Raw genomic sequence first — 27,563 nt, 5'->3', positions numbered from 1 at the left:
GATCTTTGAGATAACCGACTCCAGAGCATGACTGACACGGTTTTCCTGCCACATGCTGAGAGAACAAATGAGTCTAATATGGTAGACATCCTAGACCTGACTGGCAATATCTGTGTTAAAACCACCAACAATTACATGGTCAAAATCAGTGAAAATAAGTCTATAAATTCAATAAAATCAGTAAAACCTGCATCATGCTTTGTAGACATGACTGTAGACTGTTAGAAATAATATAGCATAAATTCTACTTACACACAAATGCACAGGGTAGTTGGATTTATGCAAGAAAGTTCAGGGACACTTCGGAGTAACGGAATGTGTGCACACACCACACACACACACACGTGAATGCCACATGGCACTCACCTCGGCAAGCTGGCTCTGTTTCATTCCACTGAGGGTTCTCGGGGTCCACACACTCGATGGTGACGGAGCCCTGCTCCAGGGTGTATCCCGGCTCACAGCAGAACTCCACCACTGTGCCCACGCCGAATGCCATGTCACTGCTGGAGAAGTTGCCGTATTTAACGTAGGGCTTGTAACAGGTACCCTGGGCGAAAGCTGCAGAACACACACACACACCAGGCATGATTCACCATCGACTCCAAACCCCCAATACCAGCGCAAACACCACTGAGGAAAACTCTGCTCATGCAAGTCTCAGCACAGCAAGTCGGTAAGTCGGTAATGTAGGTCCTGATGGCCTGACCTGACTTCCGATCAGTTACCAACTGAATTGAAACTCCCAAGCCTTGACTGAAGCAGACCTTATACGTGACCTCCTGACCTCAACATGCTGAACCCCTTCCTCACCCCCGACTTGATACCTTCGAATCGGATGGCGATGCCGGTGCAGGTCCCTGCCTCGTCAGTGGTGAACTCCACAAACAGGTGTCTTCCTGTGCTCACCACGCCTTCGTTGGGCAGGTACTCCACCTCGTACGAGTCGTACATGGCGGGGGAGTCGATGTTGTTCCCGTTCTTGATCAAGAGCCTGTGAGAAGCAACACAGCGTGAAGCTTCACTGGGTTCCACATTGTAGCAGATTAATTAGAGCACAGCCTCAAGACATGGTGGTTATGGCACCAAAAATGTAATTAAATCTCTTCTTCCCGTATCTGTGCTATGGCCTGTGTAGTCGCTCAACTCATTTGTATGGGGGGAAACTCTTAATTATGTGGAAGGCTCTGGAATGGTGTGGGTTCCACAGATGGAGTGGGGGGATGGGTGGGTGGGTGTGTCGCACCACATGCAGGGGTTGGGCTGTACCCTTGGCAATGGCATGCGCTGGCATGCTACGTCCCTGCAGTTGGGGCGTCATCCAGAGGCGTGATCTAACCGGCTGCGTAATTAGACGTGAGAGGGAGGGGGACCTTTCAGAGAAGAGGCGTAGGCGGGCGGATGGGTGGGTTCGAGGGCCGGGGAGTGACCACATCGGGGGCGGGGCTTGGGGGCGAGGTTTGAGTGCAGGGCTTACCTGTCGTCGTCCTCGGCCAGGGCCACTTTCTCGAAGTGGATGTGCAGCCTGTGTCCCTCGGGCGCCTCCAGCACCCAGTGGCATGTCAGATTGTTGCTGTAGTTGCCAGGAAACCCGGGAGAGATGATGCGGCCCAGGGTAGCATTTTTTAGCATCCCTCCGCAAGTAGCTGCCACACACACACACACACACACACACATCCAAAAAGACAAGCGTGTGGGCTGAAGACAGAGGCAAAACGCGAGGGAGAGAAAGAGGAGTGAGAATGAGGGGTTAGCAGGCAATAGATTGCAAGTAGGAGATAACAGAAAATAACAGTAGCCAAACACTGCAGCGTCCCTTTGGAAAAGAAAATAGGCAATCTGAGTTAGGAGGGCTGGGAGGAGAGAGAAAGAGAGAGAGAAGGAGATAAAGATAGTGTTTTTACTGTGTGGGATGTGTGAGAGATGGAGAGAAGAAAAAGAGAGAGAGTGTTGCATTATTTGGCTGTTCGTGTGAAGGGCAGAAAGATATAAAGACAATGATTGCGTTGTGTACATGGGTACGTCTGTGTGTGTGAGTTTGCATGAAATGAGTGTGCAAGCAAGGGGAAATGGAGGAGAGAGAGTGAGAGCAGTGGCAGAGTAGGGGTAGTAGTGTAGGGGTAGTAGTGTAGGAGTGGTAGTGTAGGGGTGGTAGTGTAGGGGTGGTAGTGTAGGGGTAGTAGTGTAGGGGTGAAGTGTAGGGGTAGTAGTGTAGGGGTAGTAGTGTAGGGGTAGTAGTGTAGGGGTAGTAGTGTAGGGGTGGTAGTGTAGTGGTGGTAGTGTAGGGGTGAAGTGTAGTGGTGGTAGTGTAGTGGTAGTAGTGTAGGGGTGAAGTGTAGGAGTGGTAGTGTAGGGGTGAAGTGTAGTGGTGGTAGTGTAGGGTTGGTAGTGTAGTGGTGGTAGTGTAGGGGTGAAGTGTAGTGGTGGTAGTGTAGTGGTAGTAGTGTAGGGGTGAAGTGTAGGAGTGGTAGTGTAGGGGTTGGTAGTGTAGGGGTGGTAGTGTAGGGGTAAAGTGTAGTGGTAGTAGTGTAGGGGTGAAGTGTAGGAGTGGTAGTGTAGGGGTTGGTAGTGTAGGGGTGGTAGTGTAGGGGTAAAGTGTAGTGGTAGTAGTGTAGGGGTGAAGTGTAGGGGTGAAGTGTAGTGGTGGTAGTGTAGGGGTGGTAGTGTAGGGGTGGTAGTGTAGGGGTGAAGTGTAGTGGTGGTAGTGTAGGGGTGGTAGTGTAGGGGTGGTAATGTAGTGGTGGTAGTGTAGGGGTGAAGTGTAGGGTTGGTAGTGTAGGGGTGAAGTGTAGTGGTGGTAGTGTAGGGGTGTGTGGGGGTGAAGTGTAGGGGTGAAGTGTAGTGGTGGTAGTGTAGTGGTAGTAGTGTAGGGGTGGTAGTGTAGGGGTGGTAGTGTAGGGGTGGTAGTGTAGGGGTGAAGTGTAGGGGTGGTAGTGTAGGGGTGAAGTGTAGTGGTGGTAGTGTAGTGGTGGTAGTGTAGGGGTGGTAGTGTAGGGGTGGTAGTGTAGGGGTGAAGTGTAGGAGTGGTAGTGTAGGGGTTGGTAGTGTAGTGGTGGTAGTGTAGGGGTGGTAGTGTAGGGGTGAAGTGTAGTGGTGGTAGTGTAGGGGTGGTAGTGTAGGGGTGGTAATGTAGTGGTGGTAGTGTAGGGGTGAAGTGTAGGGTTGGTAGTGTAGGGGTGAAGTGTAGTGGTGGTAGTGTAGGGGTGGTAGTGTAGGGGTGGTAGTGTAGTGGTGGTAGTGTAGGGGTGGTAGTGTAGGGTTGGTAGTGTAGGGGTAAAGTGTAGTGGTAGTAGTGTAGGGGTGAAGTGTAGGGGTGAAGTGTAGTGGTGGTAGTGTAGTGGTAGTAGTGTAGGGGTGGTAGTGTAGGGGTGGTAGTGTAGGGGTGGTAGTGTAGGGGTGAAGTGTAGGGGTGGTAGTGTAGGGGTGAAGTGTAGTGGTGGTAGTGTAGTGGTGGTAGTGTAGGGGTGGTAGTGTAGGGGTGGTAGTGTAGGGGTGAAGTGTAGGAGTGGTAGTGTAGGGGTTGGTAGTGTAGTGGTGGTAGTGTAGGGGTGGTAGTGTAGGGGTGGTAGTGTAGTGGTGGTAGTGTAGTGGTGGTAGTGTAGGGGTGAAGTGTAGGAGTGGTAGTGTAGGGGTGAAGTGTAGGAGTGGTAGTGTAGGGGTGAAGTGTAAGGGTGGTAGTGTAGGGGTGAAGTGTAAGGGTGGTAGTGTAGGGGTGGTAGTGTAGTGGTGGTAGTGTAGGGGTGAAGTGTAGGGGTGAAGTGTAGTGGTGGTAGTGTAGGGGTGACGTGTAGGGGTGGTAGTGTAGGGGTGAAGTGTAGGAGTGGTAGTGTAGGGGTGAAGTGTAGGGGTGGTAGTGTAGGGGTGGTAGTGTAGGGGTGAAGTGTAGTGGTGGTAGTGTAGGGGTGAAGTGTAAGGGTGGTAGTGTAGGGGTGAAGTGTAGGAGTGGTAGTGTAGGGGTGGTAGTGTAGTGGTGGTAGTGTAGGGGTGAAGTGTAGGGGTGAAGTGTAGTGGTGGTAGTGTAGTGGTAGTAGTGTAGGGGTGGTAGTGTAGGGGTGGTAGTGTAGGGGTGAAGTGTAGGGGTGGTAGTGTAGGGGTTGGTAGTGTAGTGGTGGTAGTGTAGGGGTGGTAGTGTAGGGGTGGTAGTGTAGTGGTGGTAGTGTAGTGGTGGTAGTGTAGGGGTGGTAGTGTAGGGGTGAAGTGTAGGAGTGGTAGTGTAGGGGTGAAGTGTAGGAGTGGTAGTGTAGGGGTGAAGTGTAAGGGTGGTAGTGTAGGGGTGAAGTGTAAGGGTGGTAGTGTAGGGGTGGTAGTGTAGTGGTGGTAGTGTAGGGGTGAAGTGTAGGGGTGAAGTGTAGTGGTGGTAGTGTAGGGGTGACGTGTAGGGGTGGTAGTGTAGGGGTGAAGTGTAGGAGTGGTAGTGTAGGGGTGAAGTGTAGGGGTGGTAGTGTAGGGGTGGTAGTGTAGGGGTGAAGTGTAGTGGTGGTAGTGTAGGGGTGAAGTGTAAGGGTGGTAGTGTAGGGGTGAAGTGTAGGAGTGGTAGTGTAGGGGTGGTAGTGTAGTGGTGGTAGTGTAGGGGTGAAGTGTAAGGGTGGTAGTGTAGGGGTGAAGTGTAGGGGTGGTAGTGTAGGGGTGAAGTGTAGGAGTGGTAGTGTAGGGGTGGTAGTGTAGTGGTGGTAGTGTAGGGGTGAAGTGTAGGGGTGAAGTGTAGGGGTGGTAGTGTAGGGGTGAAGTGTAGGAGTGGTAGTGTAGGGGTGGTAGTGTAGGGGTGGTAGTGTAGGGGTGAAGTGTAAGGGTGGTAGTGTAGGGGTGGTAGTGTAGGGGTGGTAGTGTAGGGGTGAAGTGCAAGGGTGGTAGTGTAGTGGTGGTAGTGTAGGGGTGGTAGTGTAGTGGTGGTAGTGTAGTGGTGGTAGTGTAGGGTTGGTAGTGTAGGGGTGGTAGTGTAGGGGTGAAGTGTAGGAGTGGTAGTGTAGGGGTGAAGTGTAGGAGTGGTAGTGTAGGGGTGAAGTGTAAGGGTGGTAGTGTAGGGGTGGTAGTGTAGTGGTGGTAGTGTAGGGGTGGTAGTGTAGGGGTGGTAGTGTAGGGGTGGTAGTGTAGGGGTGAAGTGTAAGGGTGGTAGTGTAGGGGTGAAGTGTAGGAGTGGTAGTGTAGGGGTGGTAGTGTAGTGGTGGTAGTGTAGGGGTGAAGTGTAGGGGTGAAGTGTAAGGGTGGTAGTGTAGGGGTGAAGTGTAAGGGTGGTAGTGTAGGGGTGAAGTGTAGGAGTGGTAGTGTAGGGGTGGTAGTGTAGGGGTGGTAGTGTAGGGGTGAAGTGTAAGGGTGGTAGTGTAGGGGTGGTAGTGTAGGAGTGGTAGTGTAGGGGTGAAGTGTAGGGGTGAAGTGTAGTGGTGGTAGTGTAGGGGTTGGTAGTGTAGGGGTGGTAGTGTAGGGGTGGTAGTGTAGGGTTCAAGTGTAGTGGTGGTAGTGTAGGGGTGGTAGTGTAGGGTTGGTAGTGTAGGGGTAGTAGTGTAGGGGTGAAGTGTAGTGGTGGTAGTGTAGGGTTGGTAGTGTAGGGTTGGTAGTGTAGGGGTGAAGTGTAGGGTTGGTAGTGTAGGGTTGGTAGTGTAGGGGTGAAGTGTAGGGGTGGTAGTGTAGGGGTGAAGTGTAGTGGTAGTAGTGTAGGGGTGGTAGTGTAGGGGTGGTAGTGTAGGGTTGGTAGTGTAGGGGTGGTAGTGTAGGGGTGGTAGTGTAGGGTTGGTAGTGTAGGGGTGGTAGTGTAGGGGTGGTAGTGTAGGGTTGGTAGTGTAGGGGTGGTAGTGTAGGGGTGAAGTGTAGTGGTAGTAGTGTAGGGGTGGTAGTGTAGGGGTGGTAGTGTAGGGGTGAAGTGTAGGGTTGGTAGTGTAGGGGTGGTAGTGTAGGGTTGGTAGTGTAGGGGTGGTAGTGTAGGGGTGAAGTGTAGGGGTGGTAGTGTAGGGGTGAAGTGTAGTGGTAGTAGTGTAGGAGTGGTAGTGTAGGGGTGGTAGTGTAGGGGTGGTAGTGTAGGGGTGAAGTGTAGGGGTGAAGTGTAGGGGTGGTAGTGTAGGGGTGGTAGTGTAGGGGTGGTAGTGTAGGGGTGAAGTGTAGGGGTGGTAGTGTAGGGGTGAAGTGTAAGGGTGGTAGTGTAGGGGTGGTAGTGTAGGAGTGGTAGTGTAGGGGTGAAGTGTAGGGGTGAAGTGTAGTGGTGGTAGTGTAGGGGTTGGTAGTGTAGGGGTGGTAGTGTAGGGGTGGTAGTGTAGGGGTGGTAGTGTAGGGTTCAAGTGTAGTGGTGGTAGTGTAGGGGTGGTAGTGTAGGGTTGGTAGTGTAGGGGTAGTAGTGTAGGGGTGAAGTGTAGTGGTGGTAGTGTAGGGTTGGTAGTGTAGGGTTGGTAGTGTAGGGGTGAAGTGTAGGGTTGGTAGTGTAGGGTTGGTAGTGTAGGGGTGAAGTGTAGGGGTGGTAGTGTAGGGGTGAAGTGTAGTGGTAGTAGTGTAGGGGTGGTAGTGTAGGGGTGGTAGTGTAGGGGTGGTAGTGTAGGGTTGGTAGTGTAGGGGTGGTAGTGTAGGGTTGGTAGTGTAGGGGTGGTAGTGTAGGGGTGGTAGTGTAGGGTTGGTAGTGTAGGGGTGGTAGTGTAGGGGTGAAGTGTAGTGGTAGTAGTGTAGGGGTGGTAGTGTAGGGGTGAAGTGTAGGGTTGGTAGTGTAGGGGTGGTAGTGTAGGGGTGAAGTGTAGGGTTGGTAGTGTAGGGGTGGTAGTGTAGGGGTGAAGTGTAGGGGTGGTAGTGTAGGGGTGAAGTGTAGTGGTAGTAGTGTAGGGGTGGTAGTGTAGGGGTGGTAGTGTAGGGGTGAAGTGTAGGGGTGGTAGTGTAGGGGTGGTAGTGTAGGGGTGGTAGTGTAGGGGTGAAGTGTAGGGGTGGTAGTGTAGGGGTGGTAGTGTAGGGGTGAAGTGTAGGGGTGGTAGTGTAGGGGTGAAGTGTAGTGGTGGTAGTGTAGTGGTGGTAGTGTAGGGGTGGTAGTGTAGGGGTGAAGTGTAGGAGTGGTAGTGTAGGGGTTGGTAGTGTAGGGGTGGTAGTGTAGGGGTGGTAGTGTAGTGGTGGTAGTGTAGTGGTGGTAGTGTAGGGGTGGTAGTGTAGGGGTGAAGTGTAGGAGTGGTAGTGTAGGGGTGAAGTGTAGGAGTGGTAGTGTAGGGGTGAAGTGTAAGGGTGGTAGTGTAGGGGTGAAGTGTAAGGGTGGTAGTGTAGGGGTGGTAGTGTAGTGGTGGTAGTGTAGGGGTGAAGTGTAGGGGTGAAGTGTAGTGGTGGTAGTGTAGGGGTGACGTGTAGGGGTGGTAGTGTAGGGGTGAAGTGTAGGAGTGGTAGTGTAGGGGTGAAGTGTAGGGGTGGTAGTGTAGGGGTGGTAGTGTAGGGGTGAAGTGTAGTGGTGGTAGTGTAGGGGTGAAGTGTAGGGGTGAAGTGTAGGGGTGGTAGTGTAGGGGTGAAGTGTAGGAGTGGTAGTGTAGGGGTGGTAGTGTAGGGGTGAAGTGTAAGGGTGGTAGTGTAGGGGTGGTAGTGTAGGGGTGGTAGTGTAGGGGTGAAGTGTAAGGGTGGTAGTGTAGTGGTGGTAGTGTAGGGGTGGTAGTGTAGTGGTGGTAGTGTAGTGGTGGTAGTGTAGGGTTGGTAGTGTAGGGGTGGTAGTGTAGGGGTGAAGTGTAGGAGTGGTAGTGTAGGGGTGAAGTGTAGGAGTGGTAGTGTAGGGGTGAAGTGTAAGGGTGGTAGTGTAGGGGTGGTAGTGTAGTGGTGGTAGTGTAGGGGTGAAGTGTAGGGGTGAAGTGTAGTGGTGGTAGTGTAGGGGTGACGTGTAGGGGTGGTAGTGTAGGGGTGAAGTGTAGGGGTGGTAGTGTAGGGGTGGTAGTGTAGGGGTGGTAGTGTAGGGGTGGTAGTGTAGGGGTGAAGTGTAAGGGTGGTAGTGTAGGGGTGAAGTGTAGGAGTGGTAGTGTAGGGGTGGTAGTGTAGTGGTGGTAGTGTAGGGGTGAAGTGTAGGGGTGAAGTGTAAGGGTGGTAGTGTAGGGGTGAAGTGTAAGGGTGGTAGTGTAGGGGTGAAGTGTAGGAGTGGTAGTGTAGGGGTGGTAGTGTAGGGGTGGTAGTGTAGGGGTGAAGTGTAAGGGTGGTAGTGTAGGGGTGGTAGTGTAGGAGTGGTAGTGTAGGGGTGAAGTGTAGGGGTGAAGTGTAGTGGTGGTAGTGTAGGGGTTGGTAGTGTAGGGGTGGTAGTGTAGGGGTGGTAGTGTAGGGGTGGTAGTGTAGGGTTCAAGTGTAGTGGTGGTAGTGTAGGGGTGGTAGTGTAGGGTTGGTAGTGTAGGGGTAGTAGTGTAGGGGTGAAGTGTAGTGGTGGTAGTGTAGGGTTGGTAGTGTAGGGGTGAAGTGTAGGGTTGGTAGTGTAGGGTTGGTAGTGTAGGGGTGAAGTGTAGGGGTGGTAGTGTAGGGGTGAAGTGTAGTGGTAGTAGTGTAGGGGTGGTAGTGTAGGGGTGGTAGTGTAGGGGTGGTAGTGTAGGGTTGGTAGTGTAGGGGTGGTAGTGTAGGGGTGGTAGTGTAGGGTTGGTAGTGTAGGGGTGGTAGTGTAGGGGTGGTAGTGTAGGGTTGGTAGTGTAGGGGTGGTAGTGTAGGGGTGAAGTGTAGTGGTAGTAGTGTAGGGGTGGTAGTGTAGGGGTGGTAGTGTAGGGGTGAAGTGTAGGGTTGGTAGTGTAGGGGTGGTAGTGTAGGGGTGAAGTGTAGGGTTGGTAGTGTAGGGGTGGTAGTGTAGGGGTGAAGTGTAGGGGTGGTAGTGTAGGGGTGAAGTGTAGTGGTAGTAGTGTAGGGGTGGTAGTGTAGGGGTGGTAGTGTAGGGGTGAAGTGTAGGGGTGAAGTGTAGGGGTGGTAGTGTAGGGGTGGTAGTGTAGGGGTGAAGTGTAGGGGTGGTAGTGTAGGGGTGGTAGTGTAGGGGTGGTAGTGTAGGGGTGAAGTGTAGGGGTGGTAGTGTAGGGGTGGTAGTGTAGGGGTGAAGTGTAGGGGTGAAGTGTAGGGGTGGTAGTGTAGGGGTGGTAGTGTAGGGGTGGTAGTGTAGGGGTGAAGTGTAGGGGTGGTAGTGTAGGGGTGAAGTGTAGTGGTAGTAGTGTAGGGGTGAAGTGTAGTGGTAGTAGTGTAGGGTTGGTAGTGTAGGGGTGGTAGTGTAGGAGTGGTAGTGTAGTGGTAGTAGTGTAGGGGTGGTAGTGTAGGGGTGAAGTGTAGGGGTGGTAGTGTAGGGGTGAAGTGTAGGGGTGGTAGTGTAGGGGTGAAGTGTAGGGGTGAAGTTTAGGGGTGAAGTGTAGTGGTGGTAGTGTAGGGTTGGTAGTGTAGGGGTGAAGTGTAGGGTTGGTAGTGTAGGGGTGGTAGTGTAGGGGTGGTAGTGTAGGGGTGAAGTGTAGTGGTAGTAGTGTAGGGGTGAAGTGTAGGGGTGAAGTGTAGGGGTGGTAGTGTAGGAGTGGTAGTGTAGGGGTGGTAGTGTAGGAGTGGTAGTGTAGGGGTGAAGTGTAGGGGTGGTAGTGTAGGGGTGAAGTGTAGTGGTAGTAGTGTAGGGGTGAAGTGTAGTGGTAGTAGTGTAGGGGTGGTAGTGTAGGGGTGGTAGTGTAGGGGTGGTAGTGTAGGAGTGGTAGTGTAGTGGTAGTAGTGTAGGGGTGGTAGTGTAAGGGTGAAGTGTAGGGGTAGTAGTGTAGGGGTGAAGTGTAGTGGTAGTAGTGTAGGGGTGGTAGTGTAGGGGTGGTAGTGTAGGGGTGGTAGTGTAGGAGTGGTAGTGTAGTGGTAGTAGTGTAGGGGTGGTAGTGTAGGGGTGAAGTGTAGGGGTGGTAGTGTAGGGGTGAAGTGTAGGGGTGAAGTTTAGGGGTGAAGTGTAGGGGTGGTAGTGTAGGGGTGGTAGTGTAGGGTTGGTAGTGTAGGGGTGAAGTGTAGGGTTGGTAGTGTAGGGGTGGTAGTGTAGGGGTGGTAGTGTAGGGGTGAAGTGTAGTGGTAGTAGTGTAGGGGTGGTAGTGTAGGAGTGGTAGTGTAGGGGTGGTAGTGTAGGGGTGGTAGTGTAGGGGTGAAGTGTAGGGGTGGTAGTGTAGGGGTAAAGTGTACGGGTGAAGTGTAGGGGTCAAGTGTAGGTGGGGGTAATGTATGGGTTCTCTATGGGTTCAGCATTGCATCAGCCTTAAGAAAGGTGCCAGAAAGGTGCTTCTGCTCCACATGCCGGCACAAAAAGCTGCCAGCCGCCTCACCCACGTACATTACAGCACCGTGGCTGCTGTGTTTCCTTTCCTTTGTTTTTTCCCCGAGGCCACTGCTCTCAGGATGCCAATCGCCATTGCAGTGTCCGGTAAATATTCATTACGCACACTGACACCAAGATATCAATTAACACAGTAACAGATGGCGGGAACGATGGAGATATATGAAGGGTCATCAATCCAGACAAAAGATCATCACTCATGATTAATTGCATTAAAAGCACATAGCCCGTCTGTGGGCAGGTATAGCTCTGTGGGGAGGTTTAAAAGTGGATGCCGGGGCAGGATGCGTGGAGGTCTCTTTACCCAGGCATTTCGGCTCCTTGCCACTCCAGTAAGGCATGGTGGCGTTGCGGCAGGTGAGGGAGGATGCGCCATGGAGCTGGTAGCCGGCCAGGCAGAAGAAAAAGGCCTCGCCCCCAGAGTGGAGGCTGCCTACCGACACCTCCCCATTAGCTGGGGTCCGGGGGAACGGGCAGCTCAGAATAAAGGCTGTTGCATGGAGAAAGAGAGAGAAGAGAGAGAGAGAGAGAGAGAGAGAGAGAGAGAGAGAGAGAGAGAGAGAGAGCAGTAAATATTGCAATTTAGTTTTACTTTAAAGTGAGGATCATTTAAAGTCAGTGTTACAGCATATCATAGTTTCCTCTAGCTGGCTGTAACAGAAAAGGTCAGAGTGGGTGAAAATGCTTTGGTATGTTGACACAGTCTAATGTGTGCAGTGGCGATGTTTAGCGAGACAGTCGACTAACCAGTCTACAACTTTCCTTCCTTCCCATGATCCTTAAGCTTTGTGTGTACTGACAACAGCTAGATGATGTCTCCTCCTCATCACAGTATGAGACCCACAGTTTCCTCTGATGGCAAGGACAAGCGAAAGACACACTTTGGCGCCATGCTAACGGGCCGCCCAGTGGAGGATGGGTTCCCTTTTGAGTCTTGGTCCTCCCGAGGTTTCTTCCTAATCCCCACCATCATAGGGAGTTTTTCCTTGCCACGGTCGCCTTTGGCTTGCTCATTAGGGAACTGGACCATATGATTGTAAAGCTGCTTTGTGACAACCTGTGTTGTAAAAAGCGCTACATAAATAAATTTGATTTTGACGTTGACTTTGACATTACCACCGCATTCCAGCCAATCCGGATCTGAGGATGGAAGTCAAGCGTGGTGGGCCACCATGATGCCCGTGTCGGGTCTCATGAATTTCCGAGGGTCCGGCACCAGAGGCCAAATGCTTGCTGGCCATCAAGACTGGAGTATATACAGCATTGGAAGACGAATGAGCTCAAACCACCGGCGGTGCTGCTGGGCATGACCGTCACCTTGGAGGGGACGGAGGCCGTAAAACAGCATCTGGCTGGCCGCCCACCTGTCTGCCGTGGTGAGGTGGGATATATGAAGCATTTACATCAGGGAGGCCAAACTCCCGTCTTTCATCTTTCGATTCAGGACATGCGGGATTCGATAATTAGAAGTTAAATGGGGATGAAAATCCATGATGTCTCTATAGGTCTTCAACTAATCACATGCTGCTGACAGAAGAGACTAGTAACAAAAGTGAGCAGTGCTGGTTTAAGACTAAGATTTTGTGTAGAAACACATAATTGTGATGTCCCCTGGTAATGGGGGGAGCTGGGCATCCTCCAGCCATTTCATGTGCTCACTTGGGTTTGTGATGATGTGGGTGGATCTCTGTGTCTCAGAGAGTCTCAGGACTGGGGTCACCCCCTGGTCCTCCCTTTAACTCACACTTCCACAGAAAAACCTGTCAGAGGTGCATGCTGACCACTGTTGGTTCATGTGTTGCTCCTCTTTACAATCTAAGAAGAACTTTCTGTTTTATTTGCTTATTACTGGGGAGATGATAAGCAACTGGGCTAGACCTGCTCATTGGTGAGAAAGCATCTAATATATTGCCAGGAAATGTCCTAGTGCCACCAGTAGATGCTGCCATATCCGTCCACCCACCCCATCCACTAGACCCACCGGAGTAGAGACTCCCACATCTGGCTACTTGGACTAATAATGTGATAAAGCACAGAATGCGTATTAGCTGGGCTGCCCACAGGACCACGGGTTTCCTCCTGAATCTCTTGCATGCTTTCTTCAGTAATTTCACCCTAGGAGTTTTTCGCCACTGGTTTGCTCATCTGGGATCTGTACACAAATATCCGTAAAGTCGCTTTGTAGCAACGTGTACTACATAAATATATCTGACTTTGACATTGTCCTCTGTTTAAAACTTTCATTTTTTGCCATTATTTTGATAATAAAAAACAAAATTCCCATCCTATCCCCCTTTACACCAGGCCCCACTCCATCTTGGCATTCGCTGCATCTCTCTCTCTCTACAGGTCTCCAGCATGCTGGCCCGCCAACATGCAAAACCACCTCGGCACCTCAAAGCCCATCAGAAGGGCGTAATAATCTCCTCTTAAACTCCCCACTCTCCTCATGGCTGTGCAAGAAAATCAGCATTAAAGCTGGCGGCCTTCGTGGCCTGCTACGCACCCGACACCAGGCATTAGAGGAGAGCACCCTTCAGGAAGCAATTTCAGCTCCTCCCCCACCATCTCCCTGCCAGAAGAGGTTTGGAGTCGGGGATTGGAGCAGGGTGGGGGGAGAGGGAGTAGCCATCGCAAAGCAATCACGCTCGGCGAGCGCACCAGACAGCAACAAGCCGAAAGTGTGTTTATTGGATGGCGAGGGATATTACTCCAGCAGATTGATGGCTCTCGCGGGCCGCGCTTGTGTTCGTCTCCCTGCTAATGCCCCGGAGTGCCGTGCCTCTCCTGCAAACAGGTTGTTCCCATGACTTTCATCCATCCGGAGGAGCGTAGCATATTCGCCGTGCTCACAGCCACGTGGTCATTTTCCCATCACAGCTGTCGGCGGCCTCCATTTCTGATTCTGTGCGGCATCTCTGCCACCAAGGTCCCCTTACCCAATGTCCTGGCATACTCCATAAGCACAGAGGCCCTAATTATATAATGACTGGGTAATTTCTCTGATATTACGGCGCAGCGACACACCCGAACAGCCCCAAGCTACCCCTCGGGGTCCGGGGTCTCTTGATTATTGTCGCTCCATCTATGTTAGGGTGCCGGCCAGATCGGTGGAAGCTGGTGAGGAGGGGGGGGGAGTGGTCAGGGCGCATTGGCCCCCGGAGGCGAGCGCTAATGTGGACACCAGTCTCCCGAGAATTAAATAACAGGCGCTTGCTGCTTCTGTTTCCTCATGCCGCTTTGCAGCCCATAAAGCCTGATTGTCTTGCAATTTACTAATAACGACTCCGCAGAAAGCGAGCCTGGCCAGATTAGTTGCTGGTGGGGTTGCAGACAACAGATGCCGGCACGCTCCAACACGCCTGTGGGGCGTCTGGAAATGTCTTCAGGGTGGGTCTGAAATGGATCGCTCCAGCCAAGGCCCGCGAAGCCCACATCAGGTGTCAGAGGTTTATAAAAATGTCCCCCTCGTCTTCTGCACTGCTTGTGTAATATGGTAGATGTTAATGCAGAGCCAGGGATTAGCTAGCAGCCCCTAGCTTTGCCTGTGTTCTCCCAAATGACGAACATGAGGTATACATGTATGGTGATAGCAAAGGACACACAGGCACATTGGCAAACTACAAATTGTGTCACCAGGAGACATCGCCAACCTGCACAGTTAGACGAAAACTCTAGTAATCCAGCTAATACAAGAACTGCATGTTGATTAGAAACCGGGCGTCCAGTCTGGCAGGAAGAGGCTGGAGTGATTTGTCCGTCTGCAGAAGGGCTGTCAGGGATACGGGGCAGGGATGCACGTCCCCGTCCTGGCCAGCGCGCTTATTCAACCTGCGACCATTTGAACCGAGCGTTTAACCTCGGCACATAAACATCAATACGTCACAGCGGAGTTGTATTACAGCTCTCTCAGATTTAATCTCTTTTCCCAGGGACAACACTATCGATCTGTGCTTAAGTGTAATGTTTTACTGGCAGGCAGGCAGGAAGCCAGGGCTTGCAGGCGCCTTAAATCAGGGGGTGAGAAAAGGGCAGGAAGGGGAGTGCTTCAAGGGGTTGCGGTTCAAGGGCTTCCCTTAAGTGCACTAGATTCCTGAACATATACCTGCACGGCAAATCAAATGCTGGTTGGAAGAGGAAGCCGGGAGCACCATAGTAGGGTGTGTGTGTGTGTGTCTGTGTGTTGTGTTCTAGTAATTCCCTCATGGACGTTGCTACGGAGGTCGGCAGTGACGTGGGCAAGCAGCTAGTGCTATGTCACCGAGCAGTACTGGTGTTCTCACGCATCCCGGGAACTGTGCCTACACACGGGCGCTGTGGTTACATGGGTGCTGTGGGCACGTAAGAAGTGGGCAAGGCCTCACATAACCCCTCCTCCCCCTTTAACTCTCCTTTGTTTTATTTGTTTTTTACAAGAACTCATGAAACATGCAATCTTCTCTCTGGCCTGCTGCATCTGTTAAGGACATAAAAATCTCCCATCATGAGATCAACTTGGATCATTTCAGTTAGCAGGCTGGTGTAGACTGCTTTGTCACTCAAAGCTAAATTTTCATGTGAATATGTGAATTTGCAGTGCTGTGCGTAAGTGTTTTCAATTCAGGCAGTTCTGAAGGAGCCCGAGGGTTTGAAGTGCATACAGATTTGGATAAGCAAAGCCACCAGCTACTGGCTTCACAGGCAAAAGCGGAAGCTTTCAGAGGGCAGCCGATTTGGTATATTTCAGCAAACACACTGGAGCTCTATCAGTAGCAGATATATTCATTACCCTCAGAATACCCATCATGCACTGCACACAGCTCATTTCACTGTAATAGGTCATTTTCGGAGTTGTCTCCATCTCAGAATGAGCTCTGGAGCTCACTCTGGTGACACTACGGGCTAAAACTGCTTGACTCTGCCTGCAACCCTCCATTGCAGACAAGCCACCAGGAAATGTAGTGTTGGCCTCTGGGAACAAACGCGGAGACTCTGTACACACATACTTCTGTGAAAACCTCGTCTTAGAGAACACTTTGTGCGCAGAAGTAGATATCAGTGATTTTACAGTGTGTTTTCCAAAAATGAACTACATTACAGTGGAATGAAATCCATCTAAAAAAAGATAGAATCCATGACTTTATAAAAAAAAAGGTGTAAGGTGTTTAATTCCATAAGCCTATTGTGGATTTAAACAAGATCAATTTAAATATTTGAATCAGATTTCATTTTGTGAACTATGAGAAGCTGCTTCTTTCTGAAATAGGTTAAGACTCAGCATTGTTTGTGACACTATGGTGAATGAAATCACTTAACACAACAGGGACTGTTTGCATTATTAATCCACTGTGAGGTTTTTAGCAAGCTAATCACAACCAATTAGGCGGTATTAAAGAGAGAGTTAGTGTGTGTATTTGAAAGGCTTGGAATGTTGAGTAGCATATTACTACTGAGAGGAAAGTGAATGACTACCGGATGACAAACTGTGCTGGTGCTGTCGGTCACCAGCTGGGGATGACTTATACTTTTAAAGAGATAAATATCATATCTGTCAGGCACATAATACACTAGTTCCGTGTTTCTAGCGATTACGTTATTTCTACAGCGATTAATTATTCGATTACGCACTCAGGTCCTATATAGTGCATTGAAATATGAGTAAGATATACCTACACACACGCGCGCGCGCGCGCGTTCTTTGCTACTAATCATTTTCTGTCACTTCTCCAGGAGATATTAATTACACCGTGGTATGATTCATCTCTCTACAAACTGGTGGGCAGGCCTACGCATTTTCCACACACTTTTAGGATGACAGTTAAAACGGGATGTGGGGACAATCGTGAACTAAAGTAAGGATGGCCGTTCAAATGACCTTAAAATGCACAATGCGATCAAATGCAAAAGTGATCAAATGCCTCTTATTTTAAATACGAACTGCAATATTTCGTACTGCGATCTTCTATTTGCTGAGAGGCACGCGCTAACAACGTTGGCTAGCGACCTTAAAGCGAAGAAATGTGGTCGGTGCGCCGTACGGGTTATTGCACGTCAAAATCTGCTCGGGGAATAGTGACTTCACGCGCTCTTCCGTGGAAACGGTGCATAACAACCGTGCAATGACAGCATTTCACACGGCAGTAATTTTCATTTCAATCAGGGAGAAAGGGAGAGGTCGAGAAACAAAACAAAGATCCGTCCTTAAGCAGGGATACCGCGTTAATATCGGGTAGCTTATAGGGTCTCAGATTCCTCGCTCTTAATCACCTCAGACCGGAGATTTAGTGAACGTGCGTGCGCTTCTCTCCGCAGGGAAAAGCAAACCGAAGTGGCGGCTTTCGGGTTAACCGAGCATTTCGGTGAATCATGATTTGAAGTACAAAACAGAACTTTGTTTCCTCCCTTGGAACGGAGAGTTCTGCGTAAATGCAACATAGTAACGGTGCCGTTGGTCTGTCAGACTTAGTCCATCGCTGGCTTACGATTAATTGGTTATTTAAATTGAGGCGCCATGTATCCCTCCAAAGACGAAACATTTGGAAAATCTACATTCTAATGCAAGAAAGTATTATAAAGTGAATATCCAAGACATTCTCCTTTTTAGCATGCGCATCTAAGGCCTTCCCGAAAGGCCTTGCTTGCTTCGACTTTCAGAGGCCCCGTCTGAGTTGTTTTTCAGACATATAAATCTTTTAGACGTTCCTCAATAATTACACGAGACCTAGTTCGTAGAATTCTCAGTCGCTCTAATAACATTTATTCATGGTTAAGTTATGAATGGTGAAATCAGTATTCAGCTTCCACTTGCTCTATTGTTAAGACTCGAGACTTCTCTGCAGAGGATCACTATATTTCCGCCTAGATTGTCTCCGTCGCCCTCCCAGCAGAACTATAATGCGGTGTGAGGAAAGCTCAAATGTTCACGCTACGTTTTCGTATCTGGAGCTGTGGTGTTCGTTGTACTCGTTAATTATAACGTATGACGGTTAACCGCGCTTTAATCGATACGACCGTGCAGGACTTACTTCGACGACTCGTTAACGGAATCATTTAGGGGCTTTTTTGGCTACTAACACCCCCTCCCACCCGCGAAAAAGTCCTTCATTAAAACCCTGGGGGTTGGGGTCACGCTTGCCTCTTCAAATACATGATGCAAATAAAAAGAAACAGTGGTGGCCTATACTAGTTTCTTAACCAGGATGTTTCAACCAGATTAATTGGCTATCAGCATCTGTAGGACTTGCCTGATTAAATTACACTTCTAGATGAAAAAGACGAACTAAAATAGAATGAGTTTTTTTTTAAAGGAGCAAAGCCTGAAGGCGTTGTAAATCAGTTCATCGTCCCACATTAACACGGGCCGTGATGGCACGCGTATTTTCAATTCTTTATTTTTTTAATTTTCCAGTTATTTATACAGATCATCATAGTGAAGTAGAATAAATGGGATGTCATCGTCACAAATCACCGCGATTTGTATTAGAAGGTGTTCTGGTCAGATCTTGTTATATCGAGATTACAGCATTACCTTTCTTTTTCAAGGGCACCGCAGAAACTGCTAGGTTAAATTATAGCACCTATGAGGTCTAAACACACATTTTTGTATTCTGTTGAGCAAACATCAAAAGCCTTGGCATTTCTGGGGCCACTTCTGTATCATGACCATCTAGGTATGACCATCTCAATAATGATGTTAAATAATTGTTCATATTACATTTTAACGTTATACATGTTACTTCGATATATATTTCTGTAGGCTTATGTTCTGTCACGTGTTTTTATTTAGTCTGGAAAGTATATGTAAATTACTTTGGTAGATGTTAAATAAATGGTCTCTGTTTTAAAGGGCTTCTCTAATAAGACATATATTAAATAAAAAATAGACATCTAAGATGTTTAATATACATAATAGTAAGCACTGAATACAATGACATCAGTATTCAGTATGCAGGCATTTTTAGTATAATTGGAGAAGTAATGGAAAATTAATACTGCATGAGATGTTTCTGTATAATGACTGCACATTGTTATCAGAGGCGCAAGACATGGTATCAAGAGAGAAATACGAGAGGATGCACACAGAAGAAAGGGAACCAGAGTGAGCACCAGAGAGGAGAGAGAGACGAGGGACAGACTGAGCCCGGCATCTTATTCAACAGGCACATTAGAGGCGTGTAACAACGCGGGCCTGTCATACCTCATTAGTTTCTGAAAGCGAAAGAATTCGGCCGTGCACGGGATTATTTTTTTCCGCGGCCTCGTGCCTTTTCCCCTCTCTCTCTCCGAAGGGAAAACTCGGGTGTGACAAGGAACACGGGTTCCCGCGGCGCTACGTCTCTCTGAACGCACTGGAAACGTGTATTAGCTCGATTCTTCTCCCGTGTAATTACACTTCCGGAATGAAGCCGCTCGCCTCGGTAACACAGGCCGTGCGTGTTTACAAATGACTGTACGAATCGAAGGCGAGATGTGCTTTGTTGGCGCAGCAGTACCAACAGTGCCCTCGCGCAAAAGCTGTTTATCCCCACTGCTTCCTTTAACGCTGCCTTTCAAGCTATTTTTGTGGAATTGCTGATAATGTGTGTTGTTTAAGACATCCCTGTCAATTTAAGTCTCAATAGACCACAACAACTACAGTAACGTGCCCTGTCCTTGTGAGTCATGGCTGTTTAGAAGTCTTAGCTCTACAGCAGGTGATTGGCTGGTATTACGGTCGTTGTGGCAGAGTGCGTGTTGCGGACGTCTCACCTCTGTAGCGCAGCAGCAGGGAACCTGGCCTGGGACGCTTCTTGCTGGCGAAGCGCACCGATATCTGGTTGCTGGAGCTCCGTACCAGCACCCCCCTCTGCAGCGTGGACTCATTGGCCAGGATGGAAGGCTCCGGACTCCCCAAGTCCTCCAGCACAACCTCCTCGCCCCCTTCCAGGGTCACGTTCAGCACCTGCAGGGGAGAAAGGTAGGCATGGGGGTGTGCGATCACAATGCGGAAAGACATTTGGTCAGTTCGACCAGCTGTACTGAATGGTCTCCGGGCCATTATACAAACACTGTATACACTTGAAACTGCAGGATAAAGGTAATTCTGTAACACCTGTTTACTCATCGCAGTGTTAATGTGGCGTCATAAATGCTTGGATCCATCTGTGAGCATGACTGCATTTGCACAAAATGTGCATTCAGCGTTGATTGGCTTATTTTTTGGGCAGAAGATAATTGACAGCGCTGCATGCAGAGTTGAATGGCAGCAGAAGGGTTATACATTGCAAAATTCACACCACAAAGAACAAAAAAATGTAAACTTTAATTTATTAACCTTAAATGTCCACTTCACCTGCTGAAAAACCTTTTTTTTTCAGCTGAAACAACAAATACTTTTGACAGTATTTCTAGCAGAGTAATGTCTTGTGGCTGTGCAATGGATCCATTACTTTCCCCATCCCCCATCAGAGTGGGTGAGCAGAGAGTCATAATCCACTGATTGACCCTGGATGCAATTTGCTTGGTCTCATCTCTGCTGAAATGTGACAAATGAATTTGACATTGCCCATCATTCCTGCCTCTTTTTAATCACAGTCTCCCGTTCCATTAGCACCACCACAGGTTATAAAGCAAATGAAGCTTTTCAGGCGTTTTGAACTGGAGAGAGTTATCTAATTGGGGAGGGTTTTTCCACGCGCACGCTCTGTATTACGCTTTTAACCTTTAACATTCGTGCCATGGCTGACACGTTTGAAGGTTTTCCTCTCTGCTCCACGGTCGCTTTGTCCAACAGCTGCGTTTTTGTCAGCGCTGAGCGTGAAGAATGAGTGGAGGTGTGTTTACCGAGGAGACCTCTAGAGGATGCTCAGATGTTACGCTGCTGCAGTGATAGAGGTCAGCGAAGGGGGTGAAAGAGACTGCTAGGTGAATAAAAAAGAAAAAAACAAACATCGCCTTTCCATTCACCCAGTCGCTGCTTTTCCACCCAGACAGGTTTCTAGACTAATATAGATTTTAAATTGTGGATCTCCAAGGACAAGTTGACATAGTAAATGCATACTTGAGATTTCGCAGAACTGTATTCTTAATGCTTGCAATGTGGAATGTTTTCATTTTAAATCTCATTTAGGCTATTGTATACTTCATGGTTGAATCGTTAAGGGGTTCTTGAGGGTATGTAGCAAGGCAACATGTTTTTGTTAGTATGCAAGTGCACAGAATTTATACACTCACATACTAATTGGATCAAATAGTCTTATTATCCAAAACAGTTGTGCTACATGTGTGCTATACTATTTGGGTTTTACTGAATGAAGAACTATATTTAAAGGTTCCATAGTATGGAAGCCTATGACAAAACTGAATAAGGAGAGTTTGGTACAGTTTGGGGCAGTTCCGGCTTGGTATCAAAACCATAAATGCAACCTGAAAGTCATTTTAATCACTTTTTGTCAGTCTAAACCAGATCAGTTTACATTGAAGGTTTCACATTTAACATACTTTGCTTTAGCCTATAGTGTTGTTGAGATCAAGAGAAAGTAGCTAGCTATTATAGGTAATTTTAGCTACTACTAAGCTCAAATTTGGATAACTAGCTAGCTAGCTAAGTTAATAGCACGACAAGCTAGCTTAGTTAAATAGAGGTCCCATTAAAAGAAAGTTAGGGTTAGGCGAACCCTAATCCCTATAATGGGGGGGGGGGGGGGTCCGTATCCAGTTAATCATGAATGAGATTGGGTCCGGACAGGACTGCGTTCGGGTCCGCCTGTTGGTGACCTCTGCCCTAGGGTGTTGTTCAATATCAGATCTTTACTAATCCATTGGAGAGGTACATTTCTAATATATTATCTAGTTCATCAACATAACTCAGCAGCTGGCTATCACTGGTTGCTTAGAGATATCCACTTTAAGAGAATGCAAAAAAACATTAATTTTGTCTAACTGATGTCATAATTTTGTTTACACACCATCTTGTGAGGAACCTATTGACTTGCTGTTGATGATTTTGAAAACTTCACCATGAAAGGTGCTGCGGCACCAATAACTATAAAATGTATTAATGCGACTGACCAAACCCTTTGCCTATGATTCAGTAAAATAATCACATATACTATTGTACTATTTTGTTTAGTATGATAATTGATTGTGAAAGGCCTTTTTTTTTACCTTTGTGAGTGATAGTGCTTTTGCACTCAGTCACTACAGCAATGTTCATGGGCTTCATGGGCGTCACTAGACCCTCTTTACTGGTGCACGTGCCCCTGTAAAATGTTTCCATGCCCCACTGTAATCAAGTGGGCAGTGACAATACGAAAGCTTTTCTTTACGTTTGAACCTGGTTTGTTGAGCAGAAATACGTGACACAAACATTACAGTACTATGCAATTTCATTCCAGGTACTACATTTCCTATAATGACCCAGTATCTTTCCAACTGCTTGAGTAGCTAACAAATGCAGTCACAGCCAGTTTCTAGTTTCTGTACCTAAGAAGATGGCAGTTGACCTACTGTAGTATTATAAAGCAAGGCATTAGCTGTTTAAGCATTTGTTATGTTAGCAAAACCAAAGTCACTTAAGTCACGTGTAGATTTATGTCACGAATGAAGAATTTTGCATGTACACGTGTGACAATTATTAAAATGAAATATAAATGAATGCGAACAGAAACTTTGACAGATATGAGAGAGCAGAAGTGAGAGAGAGGGGGTATATATATATGTATATATATGTATATATATATATATAAAAGAGTGTCTGGATCTTTGAGTGTCTGGCAAGATAAAGGAGTTAGTCTGAGCTTACATGTATTGGGGAAGGCAAGCAAGACAGGCCCTGTGTACTAACACAATATAATAACAGCACAATAACATAATGTAAGATAAGGCATTTGGTTCGATGTTACTGCCATTACTGCATTGGGATTTAATTTCTCCCAGTAGAATCCCTCTTCTTTCCATTTCCCCATATCCACCTCATCTAAACGTTTCAGCCAAGAAACCTGGTAGCAAACAGAAGTAAACAGAATGCATCCTCCCCAGATGGCCCCTCTGTTCCAACTGTAACACATTACAATGTAACCACACATTCTCTGTAGCTTGCTCTCTAGCATTAGTTTCTCCATCACTGAACTGCAAACAGCTGTCATTTAGCATGTAAACATGTAGTTTATCTGTTAATCAGTTTTGTTGGTCAAACATATTTCTTGGTGCTCTATGGTTCACCTCTCGCAATTAGACATTGACCTGTTTATTCTTTGTGAGCTATTGTGGTGCCTCAACATAAAACCTGACTATCAGAGCAGAGCCCCCCCCTACACACACACAGACAGGGTTATATCAAAACATTTTAGGGCCAAACCATGGAGTTGTATATGCATAAAACATATCTTCTATACAGACATTAGAAAAACAATAAAATATACTGTATACATATTTACATATTACAACCATAGTCTAATTTGCCCTCAGGGACATTTTATCTCTCTCTCTCATCGATCTATCTATATATATACACACATACATCTACACACACACACACACACACACACACACACACACACACACACACACACACACATATATATATATATATATATATATATATATATATATATATATATATATAAAGCATCATTATAAAATGTCCAGCAGCAGACATTTAGCCTAATGAGAGCACCCTGGAGGAAAGAAAAGTGTTACACACCTTAAAGGTCATCGGCGTAATTACTGATGCTTCCAGTTTGAGGCGAGGAGATTTGTGTCAAGGGAGAGGTCTATTACGGAGTCAGCTGACTCAGGGGTGGGTGGCATGGTGGGGGATCTGGCACCGTCTCTCAGCGGGACCGAAAATGTCGGGGAGGGAGAGACCCGCTCCGAAACATGGCGACACTGCCCGGCCCTCGCCGCTACAGGGAGAGTCGTTCTCTCGAGGAAGCATCAAAGGGACCTTGCCAACGTTAAGTAGCTGTTCATCACTGCTCCTTAATATACAGTTTCCCCAGATGTTCAGCTTGGACCATTCAGAATTCATTCCTATTAGTATGCAAGTATACATTCTGAAAAACAGCCAAGGCCTTACAACAAATGAATAAAAAAGCAAACACAGAGTGAACGGCAGCGCAATTACTGCTTTTTCCTTGCATTCAGAACCACTCCTAAATACTCACATCACCACTGGTATTACATAAAGCTAGCAGCACATTGGAAAAGAGGTTCGCAAGAGTTTATCTCAAGAATTTATAAGACGGCAAAAAGTATTTCATCCAACTCTGAATATTTCTTTCAATGGAACACGGCAGTTGGAACTATTTTAAATTGTCAAAGGCTTGTTTAGTGATAACACTGGATGATGACTATCATTGTCATTCACCAGCAATCAACTTTTCTACCTTGACCTATAAAGCAGTATGCCATCACCCCCCATTATTTTTCAACTCATTCACAGAGTAAGGACTCCTTTACTGAATATATAGTCTGACATTATACAGTCATTATCCACATATCACAAAGGTGTTCCGAGGAAAACCACTCTAATTGTATTTTGTAATGAAGTCCTTTCTTAACTGCAAAATGTTTATATTGTGCCAGTAATGACATCTGGAGTCGGGGGGGGGGGGGGGGGGGGGGGGGGTTACACGGTGGTTTGGGGGAACTGAACCTCCTTGGTCATGGTGGTTTGGGGGAACTGAACCTCCTCGGTCCAGGTGGTTTGGGGGTACTGAACCTCCTCGGTCATGGTGGTTTGGGGGAACTGAACCTCCTCGGTCATGGTGGTTTGGGGGTACTGAACCTCCTCGGTCACGGTGGTTTGGGGGTACTGAACCTCCTCGGTCACGGTGGTTTGGGGGAACTGAACCTCCTCGGTCATGGTGGTTTGGGGGTACTGAACCTCCTCGGTCATGGTGGTTTGGGGGAACAGAACCTCCTCGGTCATGGTGGTTTGGGGGAACAGAACCTCCTCGGTCATGGTGGTTTGGGGGAACTGAACCTCCTCGGTCATGGTGGTTTGGAGGTACTGAACCTCCTCGGTCATGGTGGTTTGGGGGAACTGAACCTCCTCGGTCATGGTGGTTTGGGGGAACTGAACCTCCTCGGTCATGGTGGTTTGGGGGAACTGAACCTCCTCGGTCACGGTGGTTTGGGGGTACTGAACCTCCTCGGTCATGGTGGTTTGGAGGTACTGAACCTCCTCGGTCATGGTGGTTTGGGGGAACTGAACCTCCTCGGTCATGGTGGTTTGGGGGAACTGAACCTCCTTGGTCATGGTGGTTTGGGGGTACTGAACCTCCTCGGTCACGGTGGTTTGGGGGAACTGAACCTCCTCGGTCACGGTGGTTTGGGGGAACTGAACCTCCTCGGTCACGGTGGTTTGGGGGAACTGAACCTCCTCGGTCACGGTGGTTTGGGGGAACTGAACCTCCTCGGTCATGGTGGTTTGGGGGAACTGAACCTCCTCGGTCATGGTGGTTTGGGGGTACTGAACCTCCTCGGTCACGGTGGTTTGGGGGAACTGAACCTCCTCGGTCACGGTGGTTTGGGGGAACTGAACCTCCTCGGTCATGGTGGTTTGGGGGAACTGAACCTCCTCGGTCATGGTGGTTTGGGGGAACTGAACCTCCTCGGTCATGGTGGTTTGGGGGTACTGAACCTCCTCGGTCACGGTGGTTTGGGGGAACTGAACCTCCTCGGTCACGGTGGTTTGGGGGAACTGAACCTCCTCGGTCATGGTGGTTTGGGGGTACTGAACCTCCTCGGTCATGGTGGTTTGGGGGTACTGAACCTCCTCGGTCATGGTGGTTTCTAAGAGTAAATCTTGGTCATCTGGTGTCACGATTCCCTTCTGCTAGCGTCGCTGTCTCCTAGGTTACCGTTCTGGGATCGGTCTTCCTAGTCTGTGCCTTTCCCTTATCTCCGCGGCTCCTGGATTCGTTCTTGTTAGACATTTTCTTGTCATTTTTGCCTTTGTTTGCCGGCATTGTTAGTTCTTAAATACTGGGCCGTTCCATCAGCCACTATTCTGTTAAACACTTAATGTGCTGGCGTTAAACGTCCACCTCCCTCAGCATTTGGGTGAGTCTACGTATTGCTCTGTGTTACAATCGGCCTCAGTACCAGGTTCTGGAAGACTTGAAATAAGATAAGAATTTGTCTGGCTATGCTAAACAATGCTTGTTTGGTTTAATATTGGTCTTATTAAATATTAGCAGTTGTACAGTGAAATGCACTATGAAGCCCTTTTTAACTGCACATGGTGAGTTTTATTTTCAATACATTGCTGCATTGTAGATTAAGTAGCGGTTGCATTCAGCAGCAGCAAAAAACATGTCTGTGGTTTTAAGGTAACAGCTTCTCACCACCATACACTTCCCACACTACAATATGAGAAAGAGAGAAGAAGAGAAAAGAGTAAGACAGAAGGTGGGAGAAAGAGAGAGTGAGAGAGTGTGTGAGAAGAGAGATAGAGAGAGTGGGAGAAAAATGAGAGAGAGTGAGAGAGAGAGAGAGAGAGAGAAGGAGGGAGAGAAGAGTGAGAGAGAGAGTGGGAGAAGAGTGAGATAGAGATAGAGAGAGAGTTGGAAAAGAGTGAGAGAACATGTGGACAGAAGGTGATGCTGAGGTGCATATATTTTGTATTCAGCCCTCCTGCCTGTCAGATGAACACACACACAGTTCCACTCAGAATGAAGATGAAGAAGAAGCACTCCTTTCTCTTTCTCTCTCTCTCTCTCTGCACTTTCTCTCTGTGTTTCTATTCGATGCTGTGTGGTTCACTCTCACACGTTTGGTGGGAATCAGTGTTGGAGAGCAGACGTTTCTCTGTGCCAGAGCTGGGCAAGGCTTGCTGCTATTTCTGCGCTCTTCACAGACACCAGGCGGCCCTACGGAGTTGACGACCTGCGTCTGGAACTCCAGTGGAGTGAGTTCAAATAGAGGAATTTGAGGAAAGGTTTTATTTGCAAGTGCTGAAATACAGATAGTCAAAAGTCAAAATTGAGAAACAGAAAGACCACAATGGAGGGTCAAAATTGAAAATTGCAGCAACAGTGCACTGTTAATTACTGTGACAAGTAACTAAACAGAAAAATTCAATTCCAAAGGGCTTCAAAATTTTCTACATGTATTGTGCCATTCAAATGATGCAGAGCATACCTGAAATGCCTTTTGAGTTCATCTCAAGGCCAAACCCCGAAGGGAAAACACCACGTTTGTAGAGGATCCCAGATGTCTCTCCAGAGGAAAGCGACTTAACCAGAGGACCATTCATCACTCGGCCGTGATGAGAAACTCGGCCAGCCAGAGCCAGAGCTCCCCTACCTCCCACTCCCTCCCCCTTCACGGCTCTCCGCGCAGGGCCAGTGGGGTGCTCGGACAGCCCCGGAGGGGCCGCACGCCTCAGGCGGGCATGGGGCTGTGCAGAGGCGAGAGGCCCCTATTATTTTCACCTGGGTGTCCACATTCAATTACAGCCAAGTTATAAGCTTCAGATGCTGCTCCCAAGAGTCAGGCCAGTGGCACTGGGACCCGTCTCGGGGCAAGAGAGGGCTGGATGAAGGGGGGGGGGGGGGAGGTGGAGGTGGTGGTGGTGGTGATGAAAACGCCTGTAATGCTGTGTTGGGCTGCGAGATGAATCTCAGGCGTACGGTCTAAATATAAATGTTGACAGTGTGAAGGGAACCGATATAAACTGTGGCGTGTTTGTGTGTGTGTGTGTGTGGGCATGTACAAGTATATCAGTGGATCTAAATCTGGAGATGTGAGATGGAGTGAAGGAGGCATATGCGGGGGGGGGGGGGGGGGGGCAGGAGTTCTGTAGCAGGAGGTCAGGAATGAGGCTGCCCAAATGGCCCCCGTGGCACCAGGGTTTGACACGTGTGGCCCTCTCGCCTGCAGTGAGAGACGACCCCGTCCTCCCCGATAGTCCCCCGGCCCCCCAACCCTTCTACGTACACATCATCTGTCACACACTTTGAAACCGTGGCAAGCCAGGGACAGCTGTCCACTTTCCAATAATGAGGACTCAGAGCTGTGACGGGTAGAACCTGTGGTGCCCTGCCCCCTCCGGTGAGCAGCAGGTGGCCCCGTGCCGGGGGGGGGAGGGGGGGGGGGGGTGTGTTGTGCGTCTTCGCTAACGCGGAACCTCACGGGGCCCAAATCTCACCAAACGCTAATACCGTGTCTCGAAATCAGACGCAGCATAAACCAGCCCATTTGAGCCATAGGTAAAAGGGGGATAGGAACTTTGGTCTGGGATTAGATTTAATCAGTGTAGGAAAACCCAATCCACGGAGTCTTAACGGAGCTTAAGACTTAATAGATTTTTAATCAGAGCAGACAAAGCCTGCTAGTATAATACTATCAGCTAAAATACCGCAAG

At 48.5% G+C, this 27,563-nt stretch overlaps 1 protein-coding gene across 3 annotated transcripts in view; it reads right to left on the bottom strand.

Annotated features, from left to right (window-relative positions):
* The window catches only part of sez6a (seizure related 6 homolog a), a 109,238-nt gene that overhangs the window by 18,529 nt on the left and 63,146 nt on the right, over positions 1 to 27,563 (bottom strand). For all 3 annotated transcript variants that reach the window (XR_013124285.1, XM_076986479.1, XM_076986481.1), the window contains exons 4-8: positions 18,959 to 19,151; positions 10,536 to 10,721; positions 1,478 to 1,646; positions 828 to 994; positions 367 to 561 (exon numbers count right to left, since the gene is read on the bottom strand). Coding sequence is in view for 2 of the 3 variants with exons in the window: in XM_076986479.1 (XP_076842594.1) it covers positions 367 to 561; positions 828 to 994; positions 1,478 to 1,646; positions 10,536 to 10,721; positions 18,959 to 19,151 (910 nt within the window). In the remaining variant the exon portion in view is untranslated. The remainder of the gene's footprint in view (positions 1 to 366; positions 562 to 827; positions 995 to 1,477; positions 1,647 to 10,535; positions 10,722 to 18,958; positions 19,152 to 27,563) is intronic.

This window comes from Brachyhypopomus gauderio, unplaced genomic scaffold (genome assembly GCF_052324685.1).
Source record: "Brachyhypopomus gauderio isolate BG-103 unplaced genomic scaffold, BGAUD_0.2 sc47, whole genome shotgun sequence".
Classification (NCBI taxonomy): Eukaryota; Metazoa; Chordata; class Actinopteri; order Gymnotiformes; family Hypopomidae; genus Brachyhypopomus; species Brachyhypopomus gauderio.
Note: the sequence above shows the minus strand (reverse complement) of the source record. Positions and strands in the feature narration are given on the sequence as shown.